The sequence below is a fragment of the Geospiza fortis genome, unplaced genomic scaffold (genome assembly GCF_000277835.1).
Source record: "Geospiza fortis unplaced genomic scaffold, GeoFor_1.0 scaffold85, whole genome shotgun sequence".
Lineage (NCBI taxonomy): Eukaryota > Metazoa > Chordata > Aves > Passeriformes > Thraupidae > Geospiza > Geospiza fortis.
Window position 1 is genome coordinate 1,635,758 of NW_005054358.1, and position 20,577 is coordinate 1,656,334.

The 20,577-nt window shown below is 50.3% G+C and overlaps 1 protein-coding gene across 1 annotated transcript in view; it reads left to right on the forward strand.

The window, feature by feature from the left end:
- Positions 1-19,426, forward strand: part of NSMF (NMDA receptor synaptonuclear signaling and neuronal migration factor) — a 35,745-nt gene extending 16,319 nt beyond the window's left edge. The window contains 13 exon segments of the mRNA XM_005423835.2: positions 22-97; positions 1,813-1,818; positions 2,357-2,425; positions 6,301-6,353; positions 8,249-8,338; positions 9,945-10,066; positions 12,001-12,084; positions 13,082-13,115; positions 13,656-13,726; positions 14,815-14,894; positions 16,436-16,538; positions 16,893-16,968; positions 18,765-19,426. Coding sequence (XP_005423892.2) covers positions 22-97; positions 1,813-1,818; positions 2,357-2,425; positions 6,301-6,353; positions 8,249-8,338; positions 9,945-10,066; positions 12,001-12,084; positions 13,082-13,115; positions 13,656-13,726; positions 14,815-14,894; positions 16,436-16,538; positions 16,893-16,968; positions 18,765-18,862 — 962 coding nt within the window. The 3' untranslated portion in view covers positions 18,863-19,426.
- The last annotated feature ends 1,151 nt before the right edge of the window (positions 19,427-20,577 follow it).

Consider the following 20,577-nt stretch of genomic DNA (forward strand, 5'->3'; position numbering starts at 1 on the left):
GGCTCTCTCTCTCTCTTGCAGATGATGTCCCCATACGAACCTGGTTCCCAAAGGAGAACCTCTTCAGTTTTCACACTGCTACCACAACTATGCAAGCGTAAGTGCAACCACTGCTGTGGCTTTTGTTCTGCATCTCGGGGTCTGGACCTGCTCAAAACTCAGAGCCTGGAGCAGGAGTTGTGTGTTTGGCATCACTGTTCAGGGATACGAGAGAAACTTGTCTCTTGTTACTTTTCTTTCCTACTTACTCTTCTTCTCTACTGCTCTCATTTATTTGGTTTTACCTTCTTTAACTCCTTGGGCTACCCTGCTCTTCTCTGTTCCCTGATTTTGTCTGTGACACTGTACCTGGCTGCCTCTGCAGAGCAAGGCTCCTGTGGGTCTGAGACCCTCCACCAGCTGCTTCTGCTGCACACACTTCCCAAGGGAAGGGTATTCCAGGCTTGCCCTGCATCCCTCCCTCCCCAGAGGTGCCTTCCTCTGGGATAAGGAAGCCCTACAGCTCTGCACATGTGAAAAAGTGTCAGTAAAATCCCTGCAAAGTATGAAGGGGTGTGAGTTAGGAGGAGCCTCTCCCTCCACACTCCATGCAGGTTCCTGGGTGCTGTGTTTGGGAGGAGGCAGCTCTCAAAGGGCTCAGGAGAGAGAGGGAAGCCTCCTCTCCAGGTTGTGTCAGCTTGCCAGGGAGTGCTGCCTTCCTGCTTTCAAGTATTTCCCACCTGACTGGAAAACCAAGGCAAGCAGAGAGGAAAACAAGATGCTATTCTGCCTTCCAAGGCCCTTCCTCAGCCTTGTCATCTTTTTCCTGTGTGTTTCTTCCAATGTCTGGGACACCCTCAGCCCTCTAGCTCAGTTTTCTTGTCTAATCTGGTGTCCTTTTTGTACTCTTGTTTCTCTGACATTTCTTCTTTCCCTTGTGCTTTTCCCTCCCCAAATCCTGAAGAGAGGCTGGTTATTTCCCTTGGGATAACCCAGACTGGATCAGACCCAGAAGGATTCATGCAGGGAGGCCTGGATCTGGAATTCAGGAGTGGGGTAGCTGCATCCCCCAGAAAAAAACATTTAAAAGATATTGGCTGATAACAGTCAATGGTATTTCACAGTTCTGATCTGACCCACAAACCATCAGCAAAATCAGCACATTTGGACACAGCCTTTGCTGTCTGAATTTGTATTTTTTTGGCAGATTTGTTGCAGGATGATGGCCCATGGCTGGGCTTGCAAGGCTTGAAGGCCATCCTGGGTTTGGTTTGGGGAATGGTGCCCTGAGGGAACCCTTGACAAGTCCCTTGGTAGATGTGGCTCCTTGGTTAACACTTCTGGAGCTTCTGTGCTGCCTCTAGGAGTGACACAGAAACTCCTCCAGAAGTCCCCAAAGTGCTGGGGTGGCACTCCAGGTGCCCCTGGCCCCTGCTCCAGTGTTTTCAACCCGCTGTGCTCGCTCCCTTCATGGAGCAGGCAGCATGAGCCAGCTGCAGCAGTGTTTGCCATGGTGAGAGCAGCTCTCCCTGCTCCAGGAGCTCGTGGTTCTGCAGCCTGGCAGGCCACACTCAGCTCTGGTACATCTGCACATTCTCTGGGTCTCTGTGGAGCTCACTTTGCATCCAAGCCACATGTCAGCCCTGCCCCAGGGAGGATTAAGCTCAGTCAAGGAGGAGTCTCACCACTGAGAAATGTTTAATTTAAAAAGCAATTTCCTTCCACTTAACAAGATATATTCCTTCTGTGGGAATTCCCTCAGAACGCTGGCTAGGGCTGAGCACTAATAAATTCCTCTTTTCTCTCTTTTTCTCTGCATCTCCTGGAATCTAGCATCTCGTAAGTATAATCTTAATTTTTTCTATTTCCTTGTCTGTTGGTGTCCTAGCTAAACTCTCCTCTCCTGTCCATCATATTCACTCATGCTTTCCCTGTGCTGGGAGCTGTCTGTCAGCTGGCAGGAGGTTAGGTGGCTACACCTGGTAGGCCTACATGGATCCCACCAAACCATCCTCATCCTCCAACCGCAGCCCTTAGTTGCTGGCACACTTTGTTCCTCTCAAAGCTGGTGTGCAGAGAGGGTGTGGCTGCAGCTCCCAGGTCCTTTCTGCAGAGCAGGGATGGTGGGTGCTCCTTTGGGCCACGTTCTGATGTTTGAGGAGCAGCCCAGGGATGGTGGGTGCTCCTTTGGGCCACGTTTGAGGAGCAGCTCAGGGGAGTGAGGAGCTGTGGTCTGGGTGCCCTGACCCACACGTGGTGCTGCCCAGCCCCCTGGGCACCTCAGCCTCTGTTGTCTGCCCAGAGCTTCCCTCTGTGTGTCCCTTGTCCTCTCCACTTCCAAGCTGGACTTGGTTAATGGCTTGCCATGGTTTCCCAGGGCGTTCAGGGGCTACGCAGAGAGGAAGAGACGGAAACGAGAGAATGATTCTGCAGCTCTTATCCAGAGGTAGGGCCCGTCCCCACAGCTGTGACCTGCTGTTGCATGGGCCCTTGGGGTCACTGCAGAACCCTGGTGCCGTTGACTGTCCCTGTCTCTGTGCTGTCCTGGGGACGCTGGCAGTGGCTCTGCTGGAGCTGTGGAGGTGAATGATGCTCAGGATAGCTGATCTCCATCTTCTTAAAGAACGCTGTCAAGTTGCTTTTAGCCTTCCACATGAGCTGTGCCTCAGGCAGAAAAATACATGCTTAAAAAATTAAAGATGCAATTTCCCTATTCCAACTCGGAATTTCATATCATCACAGAATGGTTTGGATTGGAAGAAACCTAAATTATGATCTAGTTCCAACTCCCTTACCACAGGCAGGAATTTGTTTGAGGTTAGATGAATACTGTATGTGCCTTTGCTGCATGTACAAATGCACCTCAAAAATCTGAGACCTAGGCAAAACTGACATCTCTAGTGCCCAGAAGTCTATTTTTAAGTCTTATTTTTTTTCAATAATAGAAGGGAAATAAAAGTGGATGGGGACTGATTCCTTGTCCAGGTATTACAGAAAGGCCTGGTTTCCTTCTGCAGCCTTCCTATGGCACATCCCTTACTCACAGTAGGAATCATAAGTGGTTTGGTTTTTTAAATATGCCAAGAGTTGTGGCAGCCTACTAAAAAGGATAACACAGTATTTATATAATTGGTTTAAAACTACCATGATCACTTCAGCACTGTTCAAAACCAAGTGGGAGAAAACCATCAGATTTTCTTAACTGAGAAATTGCCAGGCAATATTTTTTTATAGCAACTTCAGAATGGTGAGGTTTTTTTCATCAATAACAAAGAGAAATAAAAATCCAAACTAAAGACACTCTAAACAAATAGACAGTGTATCTTTAAAAAGAGAGATTTCTCAGATTTGTTAGGCAGAGGCAAGTCTTGGTTGGAAAATGGCTTGTGAGTGCAGGAGCAGTTGTGAACCGTGGTGGGGCTGTGTAGTCAGGAGGGAGGATGGACTCACCCGAGCCATGTCCCTGCTCCTGCTGAGCACAGTGCAGGGCTGGCAGGGCAGGGAGCCTGGCTGAGCCTGCCTGTCCCAGAGAGGAGGTGACAGCAGTGGAGGGGCTCTGGCTGCAGGGATTGCTGGCAGAGCTCAGCCCTGTCCTGCAGGGAGTGAGGAGAACCCTGCTGTGGGTTTGGTGTTTGTTATGCAGCCCTTGGTGGGTGTTTTGGGGTTCAGCTGTTCTCACACAGTCCCTTCAGTGCTGTCCTGGTGTCCAGGGAGGCTGGGATGTGTGGTGTGGCCACAGGGATGCTGCCTGTGGAGTGAGGGATGCCCAGAGCTGTGCCCACTGCAGGAGCAGCCAGAGAGGGGAGTGAGAGAGGTGCTGCCAGGAGTTTGGGCAGTGAAAAGTCTTCTGGGCAGAGTGTGGTGACCCACTGCAGGCAGAGCTGCAGGGTGTGGAGAGGGACTGCAGTGTCTTGGAGCCCCTCTGGCTGGGATGGATACCCTGGAGGTGCCATGGGGTCATGCAGACCATGAGGCACATTGGAGGAGAGCTGTTCAGAAAAGGGCATGGTAAGGAGATTTCATCACTGAAACTTGAGGGGTTCTGGTTGTGTCATGATGGGTGAAGGGATCTTGCAAGGGATCAAGTGCCTCAGAGTTCCTGGGGGCAGATGCAGGAGCCAGGCAGCAAAGCTGGGCAGGTTTGGGGAGCCCCACTGCTGGCAGAGCTGGTTGCAGCTTTCCCAGGGCCTGTCATGCTGACATGCAGGCACAGAGGAGCCTGAGGAGCCAGGCAGCTGCAAGAAACCCTCAGAAGGATCTAGATGTTCACAGCATGGCCACGTTAGGAGACAGTCCCAGATTTGCACTTCTTTTCCAAAGGACTGTTTTTTCTAGAAGAAAATAGATGGAGCAAAAGGCCTTTGTCCCATTCTGTGAGTGTTTAGTGCAGTGGTTAACCTTGAACAGCTGGGTTCTCCTTGGAGCTGCTCTCAGCAGAGTTTAGGGGATGTATTTAGGTCTCTCAAGGGAGAAGCCTAGCTGTCCAGGCAGCTGGGAGCAACCTTCTTCTGTGGCAAAGGCTGCTTTACCCCTCTTCCCTCAGGGTCTTGAAGAAACTCCTCTGTGGAGAGGACAGCTGAGCATTTAAAAGAAAAACGGGTTTTACTCCAAAATGCCAAAAGCCCAAAGGATGTGACAGCGGCCTTGGGCAATTAACAATGGTGCTCAGTGTCTGGTATGATCTCAGGCTCACAACAGACCATAAAGATTTCCATATAACATATATCTGAGACTTTTTTGTGTAAAGAACAGCCCTGGTTCCTTTAAAATGTTGTATTTATTTGGATTTTGATCTAATGCACTGTAAGTGATGGTGCACCCCAGAAGGCTTTGTACGAAGAGCCAGGCCAGGGATGTGCCTAAAGGGGCACTTGTCTGATCCACAGCAGTGAATCTTCATGTACCCAAGTAGAGACAAAATAAATCTTTGGGGAACATTAATAGCCCAAGTGTAGACAGAAGTTTGGCATGGAACGATGCTGCTCCCAGCTGCTGGTTTTGCTTCTTGCTGAATTTGGAGCCTGATGACAACAAGGACTCCCAGGCCAAAGAGGGGAAGTGCAGGAGGTGACATGGGAGCAGTGCTCTCCCACAAGGACTGTGTTTGTGTGGATCTCCTGGACAGGAGCAGATGAATCTGAGTTTCTCTGAACAATTTCTTGTCAGTGCTGGAAGTGTCTTTTGTTCCAGTCAGTTTGCTAAAGCATCTGCATGGTTGTACCATGTCCTTACTCATCCCACTAACCTGTGTGTGAGCCAGACAACTTGTGACTTACCCCTTTCACCAGCTGTGGTGTCTGTTGCCTCGTGTTTGCCCTGTGTGTTGGGGGCCACAAGGAGTCCAGGAAGGCTCCCCCACTCCAGGGTGCCCAGTGCATGGGCTCTCTGTCATCCTGGGGCTGCACTGTGGGGTGAAGCCACAGTCACTAAATAGGGTTCATGGAGGGGTGACACTGCTCTTGATGCTGCTTCTCCCTGTCTCTTCTGGTGTCCTGTTTGTTCCTGTCCTGTTCCTGCCTCGTGAGTGATGAGAAACTGAGAGAAACTGGTCCCTTGCACTTGTAGGGGCTGGACAGAGTCCCTTACCCGTGGCCTCTGAGGAGCAGCCAGGACATTCTGTTTCACACAGACCTGGCTCTGGGGTGTAGCTGCTCCCCAGGGCTTTCCCCTGGAGCTGTGTGCTCTGCAGCCCCTCTGGACCTGCCTGTGAGGGCAGGGCAGGGCAGCACAGCGGGAGAGCAGGCCCGTGGGGACAGGCAGCATCACTGAACTCTGCTGTGCAAGGAGGGAGAGCCTGCTTTGGTCCTCCCCAGCTGTGCCTGGAGAGCAGCATGAGCTGCATGGTTACCCACAGCACAGGAGGGGTTTTAGGAGCTGTGTTTGGGAATGAGCACAGCCCCCAGTGTGCAGAGCCTGGGCACCCCACGTTCTGCTGGAGAGAGGGGAGCAGTTACTGCTCTTTACCAGGAAAAGAGGGGACACTGCCAGTACAGGCAGCAGTGGGTGTCCTCAGCAAATACAGCACAGGTAAAGCTTAACCAGAGAAAAGGGAAAGCAGCCATGAGCAGGGGGCTGCCCTCTGGGACCCCACTTGCGCTGTACCAGCAGCCCAGGGAGCTCAGAACAGCCCTACTCAATGATCACCATTGCAGCACTACATCACTCCAGGCTGGGGACCTGGTCTCCAGCTTTGGAATGCCCAGAAGGAAATATACCATCATCCCCATTTTATTTTCTTCCTCCCTGTTTTCACAGTCCTGCTGGGCCCAGGTGTTGCTTCTTGTCTCCTTTCTCAAAGGTTGTGTTTGGCCTTTCTTGCAGGAATTTTCGGAAGCACCTCCGCATGGTGGGGAGCCGAAGGGTTAAAGCACAAAGTAAGTGAGCACCTGGAAGTGTGGCTGTGAGGAGCTGGGCTTTGTGGGGTTTGTGGGAATTCTGTCACATGCAGATATGGGTTGAAAGGACCTGGCTTTGGGCTGGAGAGAGGAATTGACCTGTTGGTGCAATTTACTCTACAAACAAGAAGGCCAGGTGGTTGCAACTGTCCAGGACACGTGGATGCCTGCAGCAGCCTGGGGGCTGTTCCCAAGGACCCTCTGCTGTGGCTGTGGGACATCTCTGGTGCAAGGCGTGGAAGGAAAGCTGCAGCATCCTTGTCCCTGTGTGGATTTTGGTGATCACTGGGGTGGAGGCCAGTGAGGAGAACTAGAGCTGGGAGTCCAGCAGAGCTGCCTGGCCTCTCTCTGCAGCTGTGACCAGCTGTGGCTCCATGTGCCACACAGTCTGCTGGCTGTCCCCTCCTGCCCTGTCCCACTGTCATCTCCACAGCTGGCCCTGGGGGAGAGTTGCCTGGTGGGAACTGAGATGATGGTGGAATGGAAGAAAGAAGAGGATCAGAGAAGAGATTGGAGCAAGGGGCAAATCACAGAATGTTATGCCTCACTGGGGAAGAAATCACCTCTTAGGCCTACAAAATTGCAGTTCCCTTTCCCTGGTGAAGGCAATAATCCTCCAAAACTTGGTTGGGCAACTCCCTTAGTGCTGTGAAAGTGATGTAACCTGCTCCTGGGAGCTGAGGATTGCTCCAGAGAGAAAGTATCTTGTTCTTCCCAACCTCCCTGGCCAGGCATCATGTACAGAGTGCCCACAGCAAAGCATTACTGAGTTCAATTTGCATTCTTTCCTTTCTCATGTGCTGTGGGAAGTGATCAGCAAAGAGCTTTGCCCTTTCCAGAGTCTTCATCGGCATCTGAGTTAGCACTGCCTGACGTGGACAGGGCTGACCTCCGTCAGACTCAGGCGTGCCTCTGCCTCAGGAACTCTTGGGTCATGTTTTCAAAGCTTTCTTTCTGTGCACAGTAGCTAAATGCCTGGGTTTATCTGAAAGCTGAGGATGGAGATCACCTGAAGAACTGAAGACATCATTTGTCTCCCCAGACACCCACCCTGGCCACACTTCAGCAGGGGACAGGCTGCTCTTGTGATGCTGATCTGCAGTGAATTCCTGTGCTGCTGTTACTCAATTCCCTGCTGCACACTCTGTCTGCCACCAGAAATAGGTATTAGTGCCCATAAGTGGCTGTTAATCCTGGCATAATGGCTCTCACATGGGCTTGCCAAGTCAGACACGGTGGTTGCCAGTTCCCAGGAATTTGCCTGCGGTGCAGCCGTCTGAGCCAAGCTCCCTGGTTTGTGCTTGGGAAATGCCAGTGCAAACAATACAGCGCTCATTGGGAGGAAAAAATGCCATGAGTAGTGCTCACAAGAGTGTAGGCAAGCAAAGGCTGAAGGATTTCCTCTTTTGCAACAAAATGTAGAAAGCATGAGCTTTCCAGAGACATCCCCTCCCTGCTGTTTGGTCCAGCTCTGACTGGGATGCCAGTAGAAGATGAAGGGAGAACTTAATGGAGCACCACAGCTGCCTTCTGGGCATGCAGGTGTTGCAGTGCATATTTCTGTGAGGCCTTGGAATCTGAGCACTTACACTGGGACACTGGACTGGCCTTGGTTAAACTGAGGTTTGAGCTTGTGCATTTAAGGAGAGACCATCAAGTGTTGTCCTTTCTCTGTGTTCCATGTCCCATCCTGTGCACAAGTGGGCACTTGTCTCTGCTGTGTGGAAAGGACTCACGTTTGGCAAGTGGAAGGAGCAGCCCAAGGGAGTCTGTGATGTGTGGCTTTGGTGGCAATCTGCTGGATGATTTGTTTGCTGGCAGCAGCAGAGGTGCTTTGGGATCTGTTAATGTCGTGCTCTGGTTTTATCCTTTAGCATTTGCCGAACGGCGTGAGAGGAGCTTCAGCAGGTCCTGGAGTGACCCGACTCCCATCAAAGCTGATTCCTTCCATGATTCTCGAGAAAGTGAGTTCTGAGTCCTTTGAGCTTCCTCCTGTGGGCAAACCCTCCAGCAGTTGTTGACTGGAGTCCCACTGGAGTAACTCCTCTGTGCCCTCTGTCCTGTCTGTGATCCTTTTTTAGTTTCCTGAGATCGGAGCAGGTAACGCTCCAGGTGTATGTACCTGTTCATCTGTGTGTACCTGTATTTATTTGTAGAGCACCACTCATCCAACCTCAGATTATTGAGCAGTTGCCAAAGGGTACCCGGTGGTACAGCTCTCTTACAGCCCTCTGTTCCCATCATCCCTTATCCTCTTGGCACCAAAACAACCTCTCTGGAAACTCACCAGTCCAAGGCTCCTTCACCATAGTGGGGCTAACATGGCTTCCCATGCAGGAGCCCCTTCTGAGCTCTTTCCTAGCCTGGAACAGCTCAAGAACACAGCTGATGAGATAGAGCTTTGATTTCCTGCACAGGTGATAGCTTGGGGCAATCTGATCTTCATTTGGGCTGCCAGGAATCCCTCTGGGAATCCCCAGTAATGCTGCCATGTTCTGCTTGAGGGAACTGAGATGCTGTTGTGTTCATTTACAGGAAGGAATGCCAGCATCTGTATTCTTATAAAGGGAGTGGCTGTTTTACACAGATTTTATTGCAAGCCTGTAGGCAGGAGCTTGGTGGATATGAGTTTGCCCATGTTGAAGTGAATTTCACTAATGAAATGACCTGATCTACCAGGTAAGCACGAGATCTGGCCCTGCTAGCTGTAGAAGACCCAGGCTGCAAGGGGAGGTGTATGAAAGGCCAGGCTCACAACATGACCCTGTTGTTTGGCAGTCTGACTCCTCCCTGCTCCCTCAGCTGCCTGGAGGCAGATGGAAAAGCCATGGGAAAGCCATGGGAAAGCCGTGGTTGACACAGGCTCCAGGCACTGCCCAGCGACACTCGGACATCCCCAAAGGCACAAACAGCGGCACCTCGGTTCTCTTTCCTCAGTCCAGCAACCATCTCTGTTTTTAACCTTTAATGGTCAATTATATTCCTTCCAGATGTTTTTTTCCCCAGGAGGCATTGAAGGCCAACAGGTAAGGTCGATTTGGAGAGCAAGTTCAAGTCTACTGTTGCAATATGACTGTGTTTGTTGCAGCTGTCCTCACGCACGCTCTAAGACTTCTCTGCCAGGATCAGTCTGACCAACAAGTCAGATTTTCTTTATAATCCCTGAAAAGATGTAGTCAGAGCAGTAATTACTACAAGGAGACCAGCTTTGAAGTCTTCGGACTTTTGCTTATCAGCCTGGCAGTGCTGAAGTGTAGAGAGTCTGTCTGTGTTCTGTCTCCTTCCCCATTTCTGGAGTGACAGGGTGACTGTTGTGACTTAGCATTTGAAAACCAAGCTTGGTGACTGCGAGAGTGATGAAGTTCTGTGACACGTGATGTGAGCTCTCTGTGCACTCTTCATTTGTTACATGTTTGTCTGTTTGAAGACACCAGCCCCAGAGTGGTGTCTATCACTCTGTGGGTGACAAGAGAGCACGAGTGTCGTGGCACCTCTTGTGAGGAAGCTGCCAAGGCAGGATGGAGTGAGGAAGGCTGTTCTGCCCTTGTAATGGTCCCTGTGTTCTGGCAGGCCATGACCTTCAGGATTCCTGCGGGACTCTGGATGGTGACTTTGACTTGAACTGGGAAGCAGAAAAGGAACTTGAAGCCATGGCATGTGACGGAGAAGACTTTATTCCACCAAAAATAATGGTGAGAGTTTCCAGCTCATGCTATGCCTGTTCTTTCAGTGCTGCTAAGTTCAGGATGTTCATGGGAAGTCTGTTGTATAGGCACAGCACCAGGGGTCTGTGAGGGTCACAGAGATGAACCAAGACTCGACATGGGCTCACATCTGTTGTTGCTGGGGGTAGTGCATTGGAAGAAGACTAGAAGGAGGGATCTGTAGTCCAAATCAAAGCAGGACTGACACTATTGTATTTGCAGGGAATGCCCTGACAAAGGCAGGAATGATGCATCTGACTCCGTGTTCTCACAAGGCTAATTTATTACTTTATTACACTATATTACATTAAAGAATACTATACTAACTATACTGAAGAATACAGAAAAGATACTGAATGCTGAAAAGATAACAATGAAAACTCCTGACTCTTTCCAGAGTCCCGACACAGCTTGGCCCTGATTGGCCAAAGAGTGAAAACAACTCCCAGCAGAATCCAATGGAACAATCACCTGTGGGTAAACAATCTCCAAACACATTCCACATGAGCACAACACAGGAGAAGCAAATGAGAGAAGAATTGTTTCCTTTTCTCTGAGGCTTCTCAGCTTCCCAGGAGAAAAACCCTGGGTGAAAGAATTTTTTCAGAGTGTGAATGCCACATGACACCAACACAGAACCAAGTCAGCCTGAGGCTTGTTAACCCTGAAAATAGAGACCTGAGCACCACTGCCAGCTCTGCTCCCACGCTGAGGAACTGAGGAGCCTGGAATCACAACATTTCAGGCTCTGGTGTTGCTGGAGCCAGCTGAGGCTTCAGCCAGAGTTGTCAGGCACTGTCTGACACCTGCAGCCCTGTGCCTGCTGTGCCTGGTGCAGGGCCAGCCTTGGCTGGACCCTGTGCAGGTCCCACCAGACACTGAACACTCCCTACAGCCAGAAGAAGGTTTTGCAGGAGTGATCCTCAGTGGGATACCGTGGGTCCTCAGGACTAGGTGAGAGATGAGAATCTGACTCCATGTTCTCAGAAGGCTGATTTATTATTTTATGATATTATATTATATTAAGGAATTATATTATATATACTAAAACTATACTAAAGAAAGAGAAGGATACAGACAGAAGGCTTAACAAGAAAGAATAATAAAAACTCGTGACTGACTCAGAGTCTGACACAGTTGGCTGTGATTGGTCATTAAGTAAAAACAATTCACATGAAACTAATCAAACATGCACCTGTTGTTAAACAGTGTCCAGACCACATTTCAAAGCAGCCAAACACAGGAGAAATTAATCAGATAATTATTATTTACATTTTTCTCTGAGGCTTCTCAGCTTCCCCAGGAGAAGAAATCCTGGCGAAGGGATTTTTCAGAAAATATCATGGTGACAGGATACAGCCATCCATGGTGGTGCAAAAGCTGCTCCATCCTCTGTGCACCCCAGTGTCCCCTTTCCAGCCTGTTCTGGGCCCAGTGCAGCCTGAGGGCAGAGCTGTGTGCGCATGTGACACTCAGGGCACTCAGCAGGCCTGGGGGTGCTCTGGGCTGATCAGATAATTATTATTTACATTTTTCTCTGAGGCTTCTCAGCTTCCCCAGGAGAAGAAATCCTGGCGAAGGGATTTTTCAGAAAATATCATGGTGACAGGATACAGCCATCCATGGTGGTGCAAAAGCTGCTCCATCCTCTGTGCACCCCAGTGTCCCCTTTCCAGCCTGTTCTGGGCCCAGTGCAGCCTGAGGGCAGAGCTGTGTGCGCATGTGACACTCAGGGCACTCAGCAGGCCTGGGGGTGCTCTGGGCTGGAAACCTTCCCCTGGGCTGTGGATAGACTGGGTTAGCTGCTGCCTCGGGTCACACCTGAGACCAGCTGAACAGGGCACTGGTTTGTGGCCCTTGTGCTTCTCTTCAGACTCTACTGCCTTCTCCTCATGCTGTTGAACCTTCTTTCCCCTTTGCAGCTCATCTCTTCCAAGGTGCCCAAAGCAGAGTATGTCCCAACCATTATCCGCAGGGACGACCCCTCCATCATCCCCATCCTCTATGTAAGTAAATCCCTTTTGCTGTGATGAGAGCAAGAGTCATACAGTCACTTTCTTACTTCCCTGGTTCCTGTTAAGGTGACTCCAAAATGCTGACGTGATTTGGAAAAGCTGTCAGGAGGAGGCTGGGGGTGTGCTGAACCCAGCTTTGGGGTCTGGGGTAGCTTTGTGGGGGCTCAGGTCTAGGTGGAACAGTCAGGTGGGGTGGAAATGGCTCATGAGGGCTCTGGGCTCTGCAGCCCAGCCAAGCTGTGTGGGAGGATTGCCAAGGGAAGGCAGGGCAGGCATTGCCAGGCTTAGGGCTCCTCCTCATGCTCATCCTTGGGATGAGCAGCACTCAGAGCTCAGCAGTGAGCCACCAACCCCATCACCCCAGGTGCAGTGCAATGACTGCAGTCAGTCATTATTTTAACTCTTGACTTTTCCCTGGGAGTCTGGCTTGAGCAGGGTCTGATACAGCAGTGAGGAGTCATGGGTTTCTTTTTCTAATCACTTAATTTGCAAGGGAAGGTGGGGCTGGGAGCCCAGCAAGGCCACTGCCAGTGTGCAGCTGGCTGTGCTGCTGGGGTTTAGCCTTGCTGCTCTTGTCCCTCCTCCTTGGAGGGTTGTTCAGTGCTCCTGATGACCCTGCTGTGGCAGGGACAGCTGTGTGGGGAGTGCAGCTGTTTGTCAGCCAGCTTGGACAGGGGTGAAGCCAGAGAGTGGCTGCAAAACACAGGCAAACAGACCCTGCTGATGTTGACTGTATCTGAGGGACAGTGTGTGCTTTGGATGTGTCTGCAGGCTTCAGCTGCAAGCCCTTGGGTGGATTTGATCTTCATGGACTGTTCAGCTTCTGTGCTGAAATGTGATTTAGGGTGAGGGTTACTGCTGCTGTGACCAGCAGCCATCAGTTGGTGTAAATGTGCTCTTAAAGCATCCTTGGAATGGGATTGTGTGGTTATTAGGGAGCTGGTGGAGTGACAGGGAACCTTTACATGTCTTCTGTCTTGGTTTCCAGGACCATGAACACGCCACCTTTGATGACATCCTGGGTATGTCAGTGTTGCCTCCTTTTCTATCTCCTGCCCATTGCAAATGTAACCATCAATATTAAAGTCACTCAGCTGCCCTGTGCTTCAGCTGTCACTCACAGAGTTGTTTTTGTCACCCCACTGACCCTTGACAGTCAGTTGGTTGCTCTTGGATGTGCTGCTGTAATAAACACTCACTTCTGTGGCCTGATTTCTGTGCTAAACTCGTGGTTTGCAGCAGGGAAACTGAGGCACGGGGCAGCAGCTGCCTGTTCATTGTACCTGTGGTGGGGAGTGGGAGCAGTGACAGAGGGCCAGGAGGGCTGGGGCTGCTCCAGGGCTGTGGTCACCACCGAGCAGTGTCTGGTGCTGTTCCATCCCTTCTCTGCCCTGTCACCTGCTGACATTTCCTGCTCCCACAGCATCCTTGGCTTGTACTGAGCACCCCCCAGCTCAGCTTCCTGCCCTCTGGACTAAGTGTAAAGAAATGAGATTAATTTTGACCTTTGTCCATGGTTCATCTTTTCCAACATGTTTTGTTTGGTTGTGGTTTTTTTGCAGAGGAAATAGAGAAGAAGCTGAACGTTTATCGGAAGGGCTGCAAAATCTGGAAGATGCTGATATTTTGCCAGGTATATGAAAGTTGTTAAGCACTTGGGCAATTTGTTACAAATTTGTCATTTTCTGTGGGGAAAGTGACATAGAGGAACCAATATTCCAAAGTCAGCTTCCATTAAAGTCGCTGCCAAGGCACAGCTTTCACTTCCCATTTCCCAGACATGGAGCAGTCTCAAGTTGCTGTGACAGCAGGAAATCAAATCTGATTTAGTGAGGCCAAGGCAAGAGCTGGGCTGATTCTCTCAAGGAACCCCAGACAAACCAGCATCAGCACTGACCTAGAAAGGGTTTCAGAGACAGGAACAGACACTTGCAGGGTCACAGTTATGGTTTCCATCCAGCTTCAGTGTGACAGTGACAGTGGTTGTGGGTCAGACTGGCACGTGACTCAGCCGGGAGCTGGAAGCCAGAGGATGCAGGAGAAGGGTCAGGCTGGAGCTGTGGCTGGGATTTGAGGGTTGCTGGGGATTTCCTTCCCAAGTTTGCTGTTCCTGGTGGTGGTCAGCTGTGGACTTCCCCAGCAGCTGTGCCATGAGAAGTGGGAAAGGTGACCTGACAGCTGTGGACTTCCCCAGCAGCTGTGCCATGAGAAGTGGGAAAGGTGACCTGACTTAACTCCCTCCATGTGCCCAGTGCTGCAGAGGAGCAGCTTTGCTGCACACTGACCTGAGATTGTGACTTCTAATGTTGCTGGTGCAACAGTCTGTTCATGGCTCCTGCTGCCCCAGTCCAGCTCCTCTGCAGTGCCAGCCCCTCCTGCAGTCCTGCTGTGCTCAGCTGCTCCTCTGCCCACCCCCAGCATCCCCAAGTGACAGGGACTTTCTTGTCTTCCCTGTTACTCTCCAGCCACCCACAATGGCGTTTTAAATCTATTTTTGTGCCTTTCTAGAGTGATGTGGGCACGGAACAGCAAAAACTTTGGAATGCAGCCCCCAGCACGCTGCCCGTGTGTGGATGGCCCTGGGTGTGTCTGCACTGCAGGGCTGCCCTGCTCCCTTGTGGCACTTCTGGGAATGGCTGGGCAGGACAGGAAACGCATCCAGGATTTGTTTCCTAAGGGTCTGTGCAAAGGGGGTTCCATCTGTCTGTCTGTCTCTTGCAGGGAGGCCCCGGGCACTTATACTTGTTAAAGAACAAAGTCGCCACTTTCGCCAAAGTGGAGAAGGAGGAAGATCTGATCCTGTGAGTGGCTGTGCTGTGTTCTGGCCTTGCATGGTGTTTCTCTGCTGGATTTGCTCGATGTTTGCAGCACATGGTGGAGCAGGAGAAGTGAAGGGAGCTGGGGTGGTTTGGTCAGGGAATGAGGAGGCACTGAATAGCAGCTCACAGCTCATTCAGGGTGACAGCAAAGGTGGCAGAGCTGAGCTCATCCCTGGGGTGCTGCAGCCTTGTCACCAGGAGATTTACACTTGTATCTGTTTAGTGTCTCTGTAGATAGAGACTGTCAAAAAAGGAGGGATAAAAAGATACTTCTTCTACTAAAAGCAGCCTTGCTGACCAGAAATGAGAACATGAACCTCGAGCCTGTGGTGCTGTGATACCATTGCTAAGCTGGTGGCTATGGCAGAAATCCAGGGTGTTCCCCCACAGCTGACTCTGGCCAGGGGAAAATGGAATTTGTCTCTGCAAAGCCTGCTCAAAGTCCAGTCTGTTACTGAGGAGGCTTTTCACTAACATGCCAGCCTTCAGCTGGGAGTGCTGAGCAATTTTGCTGCTCCTTGCAGAGAGTAAAGCTTTGCCTGTTTTGCTGCCTACTCGCTTGTGCTGGCTCAGACTTGCTTGGCTAACAGTGCCTGGCTGTGGGGGAGAGGATGTACACCAACCTGTTCCTACACAACTTTTTGTTGGCATGAGAACTGAGTATTAAAATCAACATCTGCTCAGCCATCTCGTGCCCTGGCACAAGCAGTAGCTGTGGAATTCTCCAGCACGTGTGCACATCCACAATTCTGAGCACATCCCAGGCATAGCTGCTCCCAAGCTGATAAATCAGGGATCTGCAGGAAGCTGAGAACACACAGCTGAAAGTTTGAGAGCTTGGAATTGAATGTCTCCATCCAGCTTGTGTGTTCTGGGAGGCAGTGCTGAGGAAAGCTGAGGCTGCAGTCTGGTTGGAACACCCATGGAGGAGTTTCTGGGCTTTAGAGCCCCCCAAAGTTGCTGCAGCTCTCTGCCCAGGGGAGGGGGTCGTGTTTCACAAGTGCCTGGTCACAGTCACTGCACAAGGGGGGGTGACTGTGAGCAGCACCAAGCACGGGCTGACATGGAGCTGCCTGGGCTGTATTGTCTCACTCAGAACAATCTCTGCAGCTGTTCCTGCCGATTTCATACCCTGGAAATGTAGCAGTGCACTGATAAGCCTCATGTTCAGAAAGGGCAGTTGTGATAGCAGTGGGAGAGAGGAAGCTGGAGGGGATGCTTGGTGAAACTGTCACTCCAGAATCACTCCTGGGGGACTTTGCTCCCTTCTCCTCACCTTGGAGCTCCCTTAGCTCAATGGGCTGCTCTTCCTTCTCTGCCACATGACTTGGACCTGCTCCTCAGGCCCTGGCTCTGCTCCTGTTCTTCCTTGTCTGGGATCCAATGGCTCTTCCTGAGTAGTTTCCTGCCCAGGATACAAACCTTGGGCCCTGGCTGAGTGCTGTTACACATATCCTTGGCATTAATCATGCCTATGAGGAGAGATTTTTATTTTTTTTAATGATGTTTTCTGTTTTTTCCAGCTTCTGGAAGAGGTTGAGCAGGCTGATGAGTAAAGTCAATCCTGAACCAAATATCATCCACATCATGGGCTGCTATGTTCTTGGAAACCCCAATGGGGAGAAGGTAGGAGCCTGTGGGTCACCCCTGGAATGTCTGCTGGGCCCAGGGAGGCCAGAGTCACACTGGGAGCTCTAAACCTGCTTCTTGTGCTGGCTGGGAATGTGCTGCTGTCCTAGCTGGGAGTGGGAGAACCCTCTGGACTGTGGGGCAGGGGAGGAAGGATTCGTGATGTGCAGGACAAATAATGAAACCTTTGAGGAGAGGAGTTGTTCAAAGCACTTGGTTTATTTATTTACTGGTGAGACAGATGTTTTAAAGGACATGGGTGGAAGGTTTTCCAGAACAAAGATGGGCAATTCTGGGTGCTCAGGATCATAATTTTTTTCAGCTCTTAACTCTGGTATGTTTTCCTTTCAGCTATTTCAGAATCTGAAAAACTTAATGAATCCTTATAGGGTTGCCTTTGAGTCTCCACTTGAACTATCAGCTCAAGGTAATTTATTTCCTGTGCAAAGACACACACACCCCCCTTGCTAACCAGTCTGCTTCCTTTGGGGGGCATCTTCATGAAAAAGCAGTTTTGACTCCCTTAAGTCCTGCCATGGTCTTTGTTTTGCTTGTAACCACCTTGTGTAGCTCAGCTGCTGCCCCTGGCTTTCCCCTTGCAGTTCCTGCATCTGGTCACATTTCAAATGTCCTGTTTGTTGTGCCTGAGGCCTCTCCCAGGGTCCAGGCAATGCAGAGGAGGAGACAGCTTTCCAGGCTGGCTGTAGGAGAACCCATCACTATTAGGGCATGAGGAGTCTGTGGGGGAAATGCACATGGAGCAGAACCTTTTCTGTAGCCAGGTGTGCTGGGGTCTCTTCTCCAGAGCTCAAACCACTGGCACCAAGTGAATTATGTCAGTAAGCAACTGGGATATGGCCCATCAGAGCCATTCTACAGCTCAGTCTGCTGGCCCTTTTCCCTTTTTTTTTTTCCTGTAGCTCAAGATATTTCAAGAAGCTACTGGATTTTTCCTGTTCAATGTCAGTAATTCACAGAGCAGTTTCACAAGTGACAGATTCTGAATTTGCCCATGTTCTTTTATCTTTGCTGTAGTTCTTGGCCAATAAAACCATGCAGGATTCAGCTGTAAGCACTTCTCTGCTGCCCACAGCTCTGGTCTCAGCACTGATGGGTTTTTCTTACCTCCCTTCACCTTCAGGAATGTGCAGGAGTTGAGCACATTGGTGCTCAAGTGTGCAGAGTTCACAAGAGTCCCAGAGGTCACAGAGCTCTCAGAATCACAGTCACAGACTGGTTTGGGTTGGAAGGGACCTTAAGTCTCCCCCAGTTCCAGCCCATCCATGGGCAGGGACACTTCCCTCCAGGCCAGGCTGTTCAGTTCCCTGTGCATGATCAGCTCAGCTGCACACGGTGCCTGCACAGGAGCAAACAGGCTGGGATGTGTCCAGGAGCAGCTTGCAGGGAAATTCCTGGGTTTGTGGGCAGCTCAGCAGGCCAGGCAGTGGGTTCTGTGTGCAGGCATTAGAGCAGCTCAGCTTTCAGGAGGCTGGGCTGGAGAATACGTCTGAATTTATCCCCTTGATCAGTCTGGGACATACTAAGAGTGTACCCTTGTAATCCTTTGCAAAGTCATCTAAAACTAATCTTAATCAGGCCTCACAAGTGAAAATCCCCTCCTTGAGCCCTGTCTGAGTGCAGGGTTGTTTGCCCTTGTGTTTTCAAATGCACCTCCTGGCTGCTTGTGAGATCCCCTTCAGTCAGAGGGGCTGGGGGGCACAGCTGGCACTGGTGTGTGCTGTGAGCTCATTGCTGGGATCACAGACAGGAGCAGGATAGAGATGGCCTGGTGATTTTTTTTTAAAAAAAGTGTATTTTTAGATTGGAATTTTCAGTGTTAATTATTTTTAGTGTTTCTTTACAAGGAGTTAACTCTTGTTTTACAGCCCCTGAAGTCCCTGTGCCTCATGCAGGCTGTGGCTGATCATCTCCAGCCCCCAGCTCCCCTCCGCCCTCAGAGCAGAGAGGTCAAAGTCTGGAGACAGACTTTGTGCTCAGTTCCTGCCCCCAGGGACAAACCCTGCCAAGGGATTACAGGGAGCTGTTCATGGTTGAGGAGATCTGAAAAGATCTTTGGCTCTCACGGGCCCCTCCACGTGCCCAATGTCAGCACTTGCCATGCATGCATCCCTGTGCTGGGCTGGGGTTTGTGCTGCTGTGTGCTCTCACCTCTCCCTCGTGCTCCTTTCAGGGTGTGACCCCTCTGCCTGGTTTCACTTCTAGGTAAGCAAATGATTGAGACTTACTTTGACTTCCGCCTTTACCGCCTCTGGAAGACCCGCCAGCACTCCAAACTGTTGGATTACGATGACATTTTATGAGCTGGAGAAGCCTTTGCAAGAGGAAGCTCATCACCAGTGTCCAAGAAGTCATGCTTTATTGCAGAGAGACTTTTTTATTGGCACGGGGAGCCCTTCACAGCCCTACAGGAGGCAGCAGTGCTAAAGGGAGGGAAGGAGGAGCCCTCGGAAGCAGGAAAAGGCTCCTGGGCCAGGAGAGACTGGAGGGAAGGGGTGACAGTGACACCTCGCTGGCCTCAGTCCGAGCCCGGGGCCTCAGGAGGAGCTGTGTGAAACGAGGACAGGATGGAGTTCCTGGCAGAACTGAGCTGTTTTGGGTCAGAATGGGCCAGATTTGATTCCAGGTCCTTTTAAAGACTTTTGAAGCTCAGGTTTTCTTACAAAAAAAACCCACACAAACCCAATTAACCCATGCACTACAGTGAAGAAGTCACCAGAGCACAGAGGGAGCAGGGGGTTGTCCTGGTGGGACTTTCTGTGCTGGGAGTCCTGGAGAGCAAGGACTGCTACACCTACTCCTGCAAGCTTAGAGCAAGATGATCCCATTTCCATGTGAATATATACTGGGATATAGAATTGAAATCTTCTTTTTTGTTTGTTTGTTTTGTTTAATAGAAAATAAGTGCAATTTTTATAGTGAGGGAGGGGGTAAAATCCCTCCTGGTATTTAATTAGTTAAAAATAACACACCATAACCAATAGATGAGGTATTTTTGGTCTGCTTGAAAATATATTCAGAACAGTAATATATCTTCTGTAGACATATTTAATCACCAGCAAACATGGTTTTAACATAAGTTAGCAGACCTTGCATGTCTGCTGCATTGGTTTGGTTCCTTTCAGAGTAGCTGTGCTGCACTAACTGTACATGCTCTCACCAATGCGTAGTTCTCCTCCAGTTAGCCACAACTTCATTACTTTCTATTTTGCTGCTTGCAAAACTATGGAACTTTAGTTTTGCTGAAATACTTTAGGTTAGAAACACGAGACCTGGCTGGGAAGCCTCCGTCAGGCTCGCTTTGGTATAAAAATGAATTAGAAATTAATAGCCATGGTAATTAATTGTTCATGCCAGTGTTCTGCTGTGTGTTGGGAGAGGAGCTCTCTTCCTATGTGGAGACCCCTCTGAGGGGGCTGAGCACTGAGGCATTTGGGAGAAATGCTTCTGGAGGGACACAGCACAGACTTGGAGCATGAGTTTGACTCTTTGTTCACTTGATTGCCAGGTGTTTGTGCATAACCCACCCCTTTTCCCCTGACCTGTTTCTTGGTCTGAGCTGCTCAGCCCCTCCCTGTGGAGGACAGAGAACACCCTGAGCTCTGTCAGAGCAGCCTGAGAGCCCAGGTCTGTACTTGATATTTGATGGTACCTTTTGGAATCTATTTATTTTTGTTTGGTTGGGTAAGGGGGTGCTTTTTTGGTTTTGGGAATGGGGCTTTTTTCACATTCTGCTGTCCTTTCAGAGGACAAATAGTACTTAGAGTCTGTGTAGGTCACTGGCAATTCTGGGAGGTGACACAAGTTATTTCTTTTACAAGCAAGGGAAGGAACAGGGAAGGATTACCTTATTTTCCTGATTTCCTGCTATCTCAATTTGTTGATTGTGAAGTGAAGGAAAATAGATGTACAAATTTTCTTTTAACTACTTACAAAGAGAACTTGTTGTTCTGATCTGTAGAGTCCTCCTTCCCCTGTGCCATACCTGTGGTTGTGATTTTGGGGAGCAGGCCCCTGG